Source organism: Phodopus roborovskii, unplaced genomic scaffold (genome assembly GCF_943737965.1).
Source record: "Phodopus roborovskii unplaced genomic scaffold, PHOROB, whole genome shotgun sequence".
NCBI classification, from domain to species: domain Eukaryota; kingdom Metazoa; phylum Chordata; class Mammalia; order Rodentia; family Cricetidae; genus Phodopus; species Phodopus roborovskii.
The window spans coordinates 37,784,387-37,794,876 of NW_026126409.1; the positions used below are offsets into that span (position 1 = coordinate 37,784,387).

Consider the following 10,490-nt stretch of genomic DNA (forward strand, 5'->3'; position numbering starts at 1 on the left):
ACAAAGAAAACTTAGTTTCTTCCACCTTGATTCAAATGTAGCACTATCTACTTACCTGCCAATTATCTATCTAATCTATCTATCTATCTGTCATCTCTATCTATATGTGTATATATCACCTATCTATATATCTACTGCCTATCTACCTATTGTCTGTTATTCATCTATCATCTACCTACCTGTCTTCTGTGTTGCTCTGCTCTCTGACCTTTTCACTTTATTTCTCTGTGTGAGATTTTCTCTCCTTACCTATCTAAACTGTTATTTCAGATTTTCTTCTATAACCGAGTGCTATGGTTTTAAAATTGAATTTTTGTCCCTCAGGGATGTGTTCACAATTCTCTCTAGTCACACTTTCCCCCTCATAATTCCACATTAACCATGTCTCTCTTCCCATGTCCATTGGCTTTTGAAAATTAAGCATTAACATTTAACATTAACCAAGCAGACCAATAGCAGTGACTATCTACTGACAGGTGAGCTGGCAAGGAGATAATCTAAATTCATTTTCTGATAGTGTGTACTTATTCCATATTACAAATAGTTTAAAGGAAAATATATAATGCATCACCCTGCTCCTCTTTGTTTCTGCCTTTTACTGAGAAAAGAACTGTTTGTGATGAAAAGAAGCAATTTTATACCTACAGAGGAAATTATACACTTAGGCTGGCCTGCCTCCATTGACCTTTGGCTTCAGCTCTAAAGTATAGGTCATCATTAGGGAATTTGAAAAAACACCCCTCCAAACCATTTTATTCCTGGAAGCAACTAAAACTCAACTTCTTCTCTATCAATAAAACTGAATGTATTTGCTAATGCAGACTAACTTCTGCAAGTAACATGAAATGCAGTTATTTTAAAGAAATAATTATTGTAAAGGTTTTGGAAAATGCAAACATGTACTGGTAGGTGCACGAATCAAGGTTAATGGCATTTCCTTTCCTGTTTATTCTGCCTGTTCCAGGGTGTGTTTGCTAAAAGCATAGAGCCTAGAGTTTAAGGTCATTGAGTAGATCTGTTTGCTCATAAAACATTAATTGTATAACTGTTAAGGACCAGTTGCTAATAACAAAGGCTTACTTCCTTAGGTAATTGGAGCAGCTTTCCAAATGCAATTGATTTTCCCTTTTTTGGGGGTGGGGGCAGGAAGTAACTGGTTGATAAGCAAATTTTGTAACATACTATTTCAAACAAATGGCTTAATTTAACTTACTACTACCCAATTCCCAGCTTGAGCACTGATGAGGATATCAGGCACTTTTTGTAAAACTATACCTATTTACACTGTGAATGAATTAGAATCAGTCTTCAAACAAGTCTCTTTCAGTCGGGATTTGTTGGGTGATGGTGCAAATGGCTGAGCTATGTCACCCAACTGTTCATGCTGAAACCTGTCTGAAGTCTGAAAGTGGGCTGCCCGGATCTGCCTTTGACCATTTCATCTTTCTTCTGTAAGCATTCAAAAAGAAAAAAAAATGTATACACTTAATGATAGAGAATATGCGCTTCTTACTAAAAACTAGAACCCACTGTCATTCTACAGTCTAGGAACTTTTTTTTGTAAGGATGATGTGTTTATTGCCCTTTTTGTTTTAAAATGTGTGGGAAGGAGAGAAGGACTGGGGGGGGGGGGGAGAGCACATTCACTAATGAAAGTAGTCTCCAATCCCCATTCAGGTGAAGTCAGCCCATGTTTGTGATGTAACACAGGGCCCCAAGAGGGAATTCAAGACCTCTGGGAGACATAATCCTAAGCATCAGGGATCTCCTTTGTATCTGATGATTCGATGCATATGTAAATTAACTAGATGTCACTGAAAAGAAAGCCATTTCACTTGGGATCAGAAAGACTTTGGCTGTTTAGCCATTTCTTAAAACCAAACCATTGCTGCTATGTTGCATATTCAGTCACCCTTGTACTTCAAGTATTCTGTCACAAAGACTGTTGCTGGAAAGAAAGCCCCAGGAAAACCCGGCTCACTATCTAGATTTCAATGCTTAGGGTAGCAGAGACCTAGCATGCTGTCCTGTCCCTCCTCTCTTCTCCCCAGATTAACAGAAGTTTACTCTTGAGAATGTTACAGAAAAGTTTCTCATAGTCTGTGTTGTAAAAGTCGGCCTAAGAGTGGGCAGAGATGAACTTGGCAGGCAGAGGGTAGGAATCGAGATCGACAGACTGGGACTCACCCTTCTGGGTCATCCTGGGAGTCACTGCCAGAGGCCCACTCCTCCCCCGATGTCAGGCAGGGTGAAGAATAGTGTTTTGGGGACAGGCCCTGGAGCCATCCACGAACTGGGTTCTCGCTCTCCAGGACCTGGCGACTGGTGAGGGTTCCTTGGACTAGAGGTTGCACTGCCATTGCTGCCCACGGGTTTGGTGACAGAGGGCAGGGTCGCCCAGACAGTACTTGGGGTGGGCAAAGCCACTGATGTCAAGGAGCCGGAGCCTGCAGAGCTGCTACAGGAGGCCAGGGGTGGTACTCTGGATGCTCCAGAGCTGTTGGGCAGAGACCCCGGGCACCCTGCTGCTTCCACCCTGCGGGTGGCTGAGGAGCTTCTGAGGTGCAAGGCAGGGTGCAGAGGAGTGGAGGGCTCCCGTGAAGCTGTAGTGTCTGGAGGCAGCGATGGGAGCAAAGTTGGGGTCTCAGCCCTGCTATGCGATGTGGAGGACACTGATCCTGGAGCCATCGAGCCTCCAGGGTGGCTGGGGACCGCAGGGGATGCTGAGGTCTTGAAGATCTTGGCAAAGAGAGATCCCAGGTCCAACACAGCGACCTTCATGCCTCGGTCCTGGAGAGACTACCGTCGCTGCCACCACCTGGAGGTCAAGGACGCCAGAAGCTGGGCTGCAGGGCTCCATCCACCACCACCTGCAGCGATCTGGACCAGGCGGCCCCTGGAGCTGGATCCTGGGGTCCTAGCACACAGAGTCCTTGAGGCTTTTTTCTCCACTACAGAAACCTGTTTAGCTCCTCACAGGTCTGACAGACTCCCCAGTGGATCCACAGATTGCTGAAATTATGACCAAGGAGACACGGGCCACCCTTTGCAAGGAACAATCCTTCCTGTCCCACAGTATAGTGAGACCCCCTAAGGGACCAGGGTCATGGAGATAAAAAAAAAGGTCTAGTGTTTGGTGCACAGATTATGGCCTGAGCTCACTGGAGATTCCCTCCCTGACTGGCCCCTGGGGCAGCACGGTTGCTAAGCTAAACAAAACCCCTGTTAAGCTCTCTGCTAATTGGACTCCAGACTGTAGCCTGGGCTGCATCCACAATAGAAACACCAGCTCCCCTCCTTGACTCCAGCCTTAAAGAAACAGTTTCAAATTTCTCCACCATCCTTACAGCTTCAGAATGCCCCAGAGCTAGGACATCGGGCATAATCAATCCCTGCAAGCATAAGCATCAATTCTAGAATGTCCTGGAACTCATTCAGTCTGACAAGGTTAAATGTATTGTGCTCATAACTGGTTTTTCACTGTAGGGAGAGTGAGCAAGAAGATGAATTAAAGAATATGCTTGAAACAGGGTCTACCCCCTTACTCCAAGATTATTTTCTGTTCCTCTTTGGAGACATCAGGAAAACAATATGTGGTACACCTGCAGCAGGGTGAGGTCTGTGTTAAGTAAATGTTTTGCAAAAGCAATGGACAGGCTTTATTCACTGATAATGAGTGTTCAGCTTTGACCTCTATATACTTTAGTCTTTAGCAAGATAACAAATGGGATTCTGAGCCATGTTTTTTATACTTGGTAGTCTGCTTTGCTTCTTTGCTTGTCACTATGACAATTTTAAGTACTTTAAAGGAGGGGAATACTATTTTGGCCCACAATGTCAGAGGTGGTTATCATTGCTCTAGTCTTATCACTTTGGCCTAAGATGAGGCATCTATAGAAGCATTTGGAAGAATGGCACTGCTTCTTCGTAGCAAGATACAGAAATTCAAAGGGGTCCTAGCAAGGTACAACTTCTAAAGGCATGCTAGCAGAAACCCACTTCATTCAGGTAGGCTCCACCTCCTAAATTTCAAATAGCTGCCAAAGCAGCACTCTCTACTGAGGGCCAAACCTTCAGCACATGGACCTGTCAGGGTATTTCTTCTCAAAGAGTGTCAGGCTTTACGTTTCTCCACAGGTAAGTCATTTTGTGCTTATCATATTGAAAACCAGTTATGGTCTTTTTACTGCCTCCAACCCCACAAATAAACATGTCAGATGCACTTTTATCAAATTTCAAGATTCATTAAGCACTGAGAGACAAGTTCTTCTTGAAGTACAGAAAAACAAACAAAAACCAGTTTCTTGTCTATGATATGTTGTGGGTGACGGTATAAGCCCCTCTCTCTGTCTCTCTGTGTCTCCTCTCTCTCTCTCTCTCTCTCTCTCTCTCTATATATATATATATATATATATATATATATATATATATATCCTATCTATACTACAGTAATGTTTTTACTTATTTATTTATTTTGATCACAGTTGATCTCAGCTGAAGCCATAAGACAAAAGACTGGGTGACTGGATTGTAGTACAATCAAGTTCAGATGAGGTCATTTGCATGGTCCCTAATCAAATAGGGTGATGTGTTCTAAGAAAAGGTCTTGAGAACACTGACATGGAAGAACTCCCCAGTCCTGTGGTGACAGAGGTGTGGAACCCCACAGCTGAAAATTACTGTCCAGAGTGGAAGAAGGAGAGAAAAAGTCTGACTTGTAGGTTTCCTAGGGATTGCAGCTTTGCACATGTTCAGTATAGGATGTGTAGCCTGCTGAAGTGTGCTAATTTTAAGCCATCCAGTTGTGGCAATTTATTTTGATAGCCATAGGAAATGGTTAAGGTATGAATTAATTGAAAAGGAGCCCCACACAACCACATTATTTTACTTGCAATTCTAGAATAGTATTTCAGTGGCCATACAGGCTCTAAACATGTGTCTATCAATTCAAGTGATGGTAACTATTGTCTCTGATCCATAGAGAAAGTGACTGAAAGGGGAGGTGGCATTGTAGGAAGTACCATTATCAGTTAACTAATTTTCTGAAGAGCTAGGCTCGTAAAAAAGGGACAATGAAGGAATGATTGATCCTTTTGTTTGCAGATACTGCTTTCGGAAAATGATCTATAATTGCCAGCATTGCAAACCCTTCTCAGCAAGATGCTGGGTCTTTTACACCCATTGTTCATCCATCAACAGCTTTTCAGACAGATGTGAGATGCTACCAGGCTAATCCTTAATTACCAGCAGCATGCAGTTTTCATGATGTGAGCCTTAGGTGATGGACCATGATGCTCCTCCTGAAGCCATTATTTCAAGAATAATGCAATGAAAGTAAATCATTCATGTACTGGGACTATACTCATTTTAGACAGGCTATTAGGAATGTCCAAAGTGTTGGTTTTATTTTTCTTCTGATGCTCAGCTATGGCACTGAGAAAGTATTAGGAAACTACAACAATATTTTTAGGAAGAAATTTAATGTTCTGGAAGTTTGACATTTAATTAAAACAAATGAGAGTAATTATTTTGTTAAGTACCCATCTCAAATAGGGGCATCTTGTTACATTTCTTTATGGAGTAGAGATCATTAGATGGAGATTAGTGGGTAGCAAGCTCACTGCTTTTAATCAGTTAATTTTTCTTTGTGACACCAGGTTACATTGAATAATCCTCCAAAACAAAGAACTGTTAGGATATATAGCTATATTGACTTCTAAGTTGATTCATTTTTGTTCAACTTGGTTGCTTTCAGTGGATGTGTCTATTTGTTTTCCATGATTAATATAACAAATGTAAACTTTTTCAATGCCATGGGATAATTTTCTTAATATTCAATTAAAGGTTATGTGTTCTACTAAGAGAAAAATATTAGAATAACAAGAAAAGAACGCATGTAGGGTCATCAACAACAGCATTAAGATAGAGGTTATTTGTGGATCACAATAATATATGCAGAATGCCACAGTAGATATAGTGTAGTAGAAAAGATGAAGGACAAGACCAGTGAGCAATCAGGTGCACTAAGTCCCACATCATAGAGAAAATCTTTATTGGCACAGCTCTGAGCACCGTGATACTCAATTTTCTCACAGGACAGGAAACTTTTCATTTGTTGTTCTTGGGATTGTTGAAGTAAGTTATCTTTAGCACGAATAATAACCCAGAGACAGATATTGGGGTTCAAGCTGAAGATCAGAAAAGCAAAGCAGCCAACCACTAGAGAGTTCTTACCTCTACCAAGACTCATACCAAAATGAGTGTCCTGTAGTCATCGCAACGGTAGACTGAATACACTGTACTTCTGTCTCTACCAGGCTTATATTCCTCTCTAGTGCTGAGATTTGAGGTGTTCACCACCATGGCCCAGTTTCTATGGCTAACTAGCATGGCTGCTGGGATTAAAGGTGTGTGCCACCACTGCCTGGCCTCTAAGGCTGACTAGTGTGGCTAGCTTTGCACTCTGATCTTCAGGCAAGCTTTATTTGTTAAGTCATAAACAAAAAATCACCACAGTTATCCATGTCATCAGAGACTCCAGGTCTTTCTCTCCTTTTCATTCCCACACTGTCAAGTTGTTATGACACCAGCCACCTTTTTCTAAATAGCTACATTGAAGGTATGGGGAAGTTTTAGTTCACACTGTCTTTTGAGGAACAGAATAGTTTCCAGAAGTTTCTTAAATTAACTTCCATTCAGGCCCCTTTGGCTAGAACTAGATCAGAGGCTGTCCTGAACTAATGATCAGCAAAGAGAATTAACATGACCAGCTGCATCCTCTAGCATCAGAGGGGAACCCCACCACTGCTCAGATTGCCAGTTCAACAGTATGAGCATCACAGAGCAAGAGAGAGATGGCCATTGTGTGGGAAATAAGTGGTGTCTGCCACAATGAAAGCAACTTCAAGATGCATTCAGTCTGGTGCACCAAAGAAAACTTAACAATATAAACACTGAGCCAAGTGAGATGGTCCTTCTCTTGAGGAACATTGTTACTTAAACCGTGGGTAGCTGACAGTCTATTATTATTGAACGAAAGGGAAACCACTAATTCACAGCTTCCATCATTCTCTGCACACATCACTCATAAAAAGAGCATTTCTTCATCCTTTCAAATGCTGTCACTAAGTCTACTAAAACTGAACTAACACAGTTCTGGATGATATTGGCCATGGCATAAAAGGATTTCTGTGAGGCCATAAAACAAAAGAGTAATAGCTGCTATGCCTGTTTTTGCTTTGTCTCTTCCAGGACTTTCTCAAATGTCAGTTAACTGAGATGGGATCATTTTATAGGAAAAAGGTTTATTTTACTCATGGTTTTGAAGATTGAGAGTCCAAATAGCATGGTGGAGGTACTTGCCTCATGAAAATGGTGAATGGAAGAGCATTTGTGGAGGAAGGGCTCTCTTTTCAAGCCAGGCAGCAGACAGCACAAGGAGATTGTCTTGTTGCTTATTTTATAAATATCCTCTATAAACACCCACAAAAGGGTCATATAAGAACTATAGTCCCTTTTGAAAGCCTGACCCAATGACCTTCTGCCAGGATCTATCCCTTAAATGTGTCACTGAATCTCTTAATACTATTCCATTGTGGAGCAAGTTTCTGAATACTTAAACTCTTAGGAAACACACCCAAGCCATAGCAGCATGACTCCAGATGGCCACAAGTAAATCTAGAAAAAATAGAAAATGTAAGAAAAGAGATTTATTGAAAGTAAATAAATTGAAGTAAGAAAAATAAAAGGATGGTGGATTCTATCTTTAAAGTTTGAAATGTGTGCTATGACTCTTCTGTAATGTATTCAAAGGTACACTGTCCAAAATCCACTATGCCATGACCAGCAGGAAACCTGATACCTTGGGCACAGTCTTGGTGTTGTTCTTTTGTTACAGTTATAAGAATAAAGGCTGAAGAAGGGGCAGGGAGTGAGGGTCCCAAGTGAGTGGGGTCCCAAGGTAAGGGACCACGTGGGAGAGCATAGCAGGTTGCATAGCCTGTGAGGGTGAAGAGCAGGAGGGAATAACATGCCAGGCAGATAGAGCTTAAATGAGGAGTTTATTTAGAAAGGGGAGTGAGGGAGAAGGGAAGAGACATAGAGGCACCGAGAACAGAAGAGGAGAGAGGGGGAGAGAAGATGAGAGGGGTAGCTGGTGGCTAACTGAAAGCAGGAGAGGGGGGAGCATGCTTGCTTAAAAGGGAAACTTGAGCATAACTGAGTCCCCTATGCAGGTCCGTGATGAGTGACTAATGAGTGACATAGCAATGACATGACCATGCCTGTCCCGCCCATTGTGATGACATGGCAATGCCTGTCCTGCCCATCATTAAGTGGCAGGGTTAGCAGACTGCTGGTTTCCAACACTTGGAGCACCCCTTAAATATCATCTCTTTTCTATTCTTTCTTTGTGTGTTGAGACATCACCAGTATCCCTAGCAAGAGAGTATGTGGAGATGGGGCCATCCTGCTAGATCCACTGTCCTCTAGGGATAGGATAGAAGAGAACAAACTTCAAGGACACATAGTGTCACATAAGCCACCTGAGATGGATCACATCAGAAGAGATTGAAGATGCACTGAGCTGCCAGGTTGAACTGTTATCAGCCAAGTCTATAGGGACTGTGTTTCCTACAACTGCTTTGAAAACAGTTTCTCCAAGGAAGGGCAATCTCACTTGGCTTAGTGTTTTTCCCACTTGAGATCGTTTTCTGCCAAAACAGGCTGAGCAGAACAGCTCAGCGGTAGGAGATGGGGGTGGGGCATGGTCCCAGAGTCCAGAGCTCCCAAAGTCACATAGCCAAGGTAAAGTATAGCCAGGGTTTGGTGGTTCCTTGCACTAAAAAGAGTGTGTGTCTCATTTTTGACCAACGTTAAAGTCTAACTTTCCATCCTCCTAAAAAACAGGTAGAATTCAAAACTGCACCCTCCATCCTCCACTTCTGGATTATAGTTCATTCTAGATATAGCCAAGTTGGCAACCAAGTATAACTATCACTTATGAAATTCTCAATGAGCCAATGAAATACTATACTAAAAAAAAAATTATCAAGCCTCAGATATTTTGTTATCTCAACACTGGTTATCCATGATCCCAGAGGTACCCATCAGTGACACCAACACAGATTGAAAAGTAAGTCTACATGAGGTGGTATTGAGCCTCTACTTCTATCCACTTTTTTCCCTCTTGAGACAGGGTCCTGTTTATAACCCTGGGCTCATCTGGAACTTGCTATACTGTAAAGTAGGTTGTCTTCAAAGTCATAGTGGTCTCCTTGTTTCTGCCTCCCAAGTGCTGGGATTAAAGATGTGTACCATCTCTTTTGCATTCCAGCCATCTTTGAACACTAAATACCTGTACTTTCCTAGCTTGGATGTACTACACACCATCTACCTTGATCAAAACAACTCTTGATTTTCTGACACTTGCAACAAAGTATTCACTATAAGAAGCCCCTGAGTAATCCAAAGCTAGCTTGGTACCCAAGGATAAGCTGTTTATTATGCTATTGGACATAAAAGATATTTACCAACATCCGGCACACTTATTCTGTCTTGTAAATACATCCCAAACACTTCATAAATTCTTAGTACAGACAAAAAGGTCACTGTACCACTCTCAAAATACAGTGGGCTCTCCTCTCTACTCAAGCCCTACTCTAATACTAGGTTCTTTCCAACACCTTCTTACTGAGTAGGACCTAATGCCAATTTAACTAGATTTGCAATCACCCACAAGACACACTTCTGGGCTTGTCTTTTGGGTTAGAAAGATGTAACTCAATAAGGAAACTGCACCCTGAATGTGTGACACTTATCCGAAGGTGACTGACACTGACCCAAAGTCCTCACTAAATAAAATGGTAAAAAGGGTAAAGTAAACTGAATACCAGTATCCATGTCTCTCTGATTTCTGACTGGATACAATGAAACTAGCAGCTACATACCCCTGCCTCTGTGTCCTCTCCATTATGATGGACTGTATATCCCCATCCCCAGCCATAATAAACCCTGCCATCCTTAAGCTGATGCTACCAGATATTTTGTTGTGGCAATGAGAAGAGTAAATAATGTAGGGAGGTTTCCACACAATGTGCTTTCTTTCTTTCTGCAATGAGTAGAATCAGAATTTATTCAGCTCTATGGAGGATCCTCGTTATCTTTGACTGGAACAACTTAACACTGCTAAAATATTCTTGCTCTAAAAACTTAACCAGTAATGAAGTCTTTTGCTTCCCAGAATTTCTGGAGAAGACAACTAAAGAAAAAGAGAGAGGGGGGAGAGAGTGAGAGAGCAAGAAAGAGAGAGAGAGAGAGAGAGAGAGAGAGAGAGAGAGAGAGAGAAGGAGGAGGAGGAGGAGAGATTGGCTGGAAGTTGATTCCTGGTCCTTGACCCTAGGTTGAGACACTACTCACCTATTTCCCATGTCTAGAGACTATAGGACACTTTTGTATATGTCTTCTAATGGCCAGCATCATTTACTAAGATG

The 10,490-nt window shown here is 42.0% G+C and overlaps 1 protein-coding gene across 1 annotated transcript; it reads right to left on the reverse strand.

Annotated features, from left to right (window-relative positions):
• Positions 1-2,193: 2,193 nt before the first annotated feature.
• LOC127220462 (protein FAM149A-like) lies at positions 2,194-2,793 on the reverse strand. The gene has a single exon (XM_051182322.1). The coding sequence runs from the start codon at positions 2,779-2,781 to the stop codon at positions 2,209-2,211; it is 573 nt and encodes a 190-aa protein (XP_051038279.1). The 5' UTR covers positions 2,782-2,793; the 3' UTR covers positions 2,194-2,208.
• Between the last annotated feature and the right edge of the window lie 7,697 nt (positions 2,794-10,490).

Bases quoted from the DNA above. Each gene is read 5' to 3' on its own strand.
- LOC127220462 (XM_051182322.1), bottom strand. From the start codon at position 2,781: ATGAAGGTCGCTGTGTTGGACCTGGGATCTCTCTTTGCCAAGATCTTC.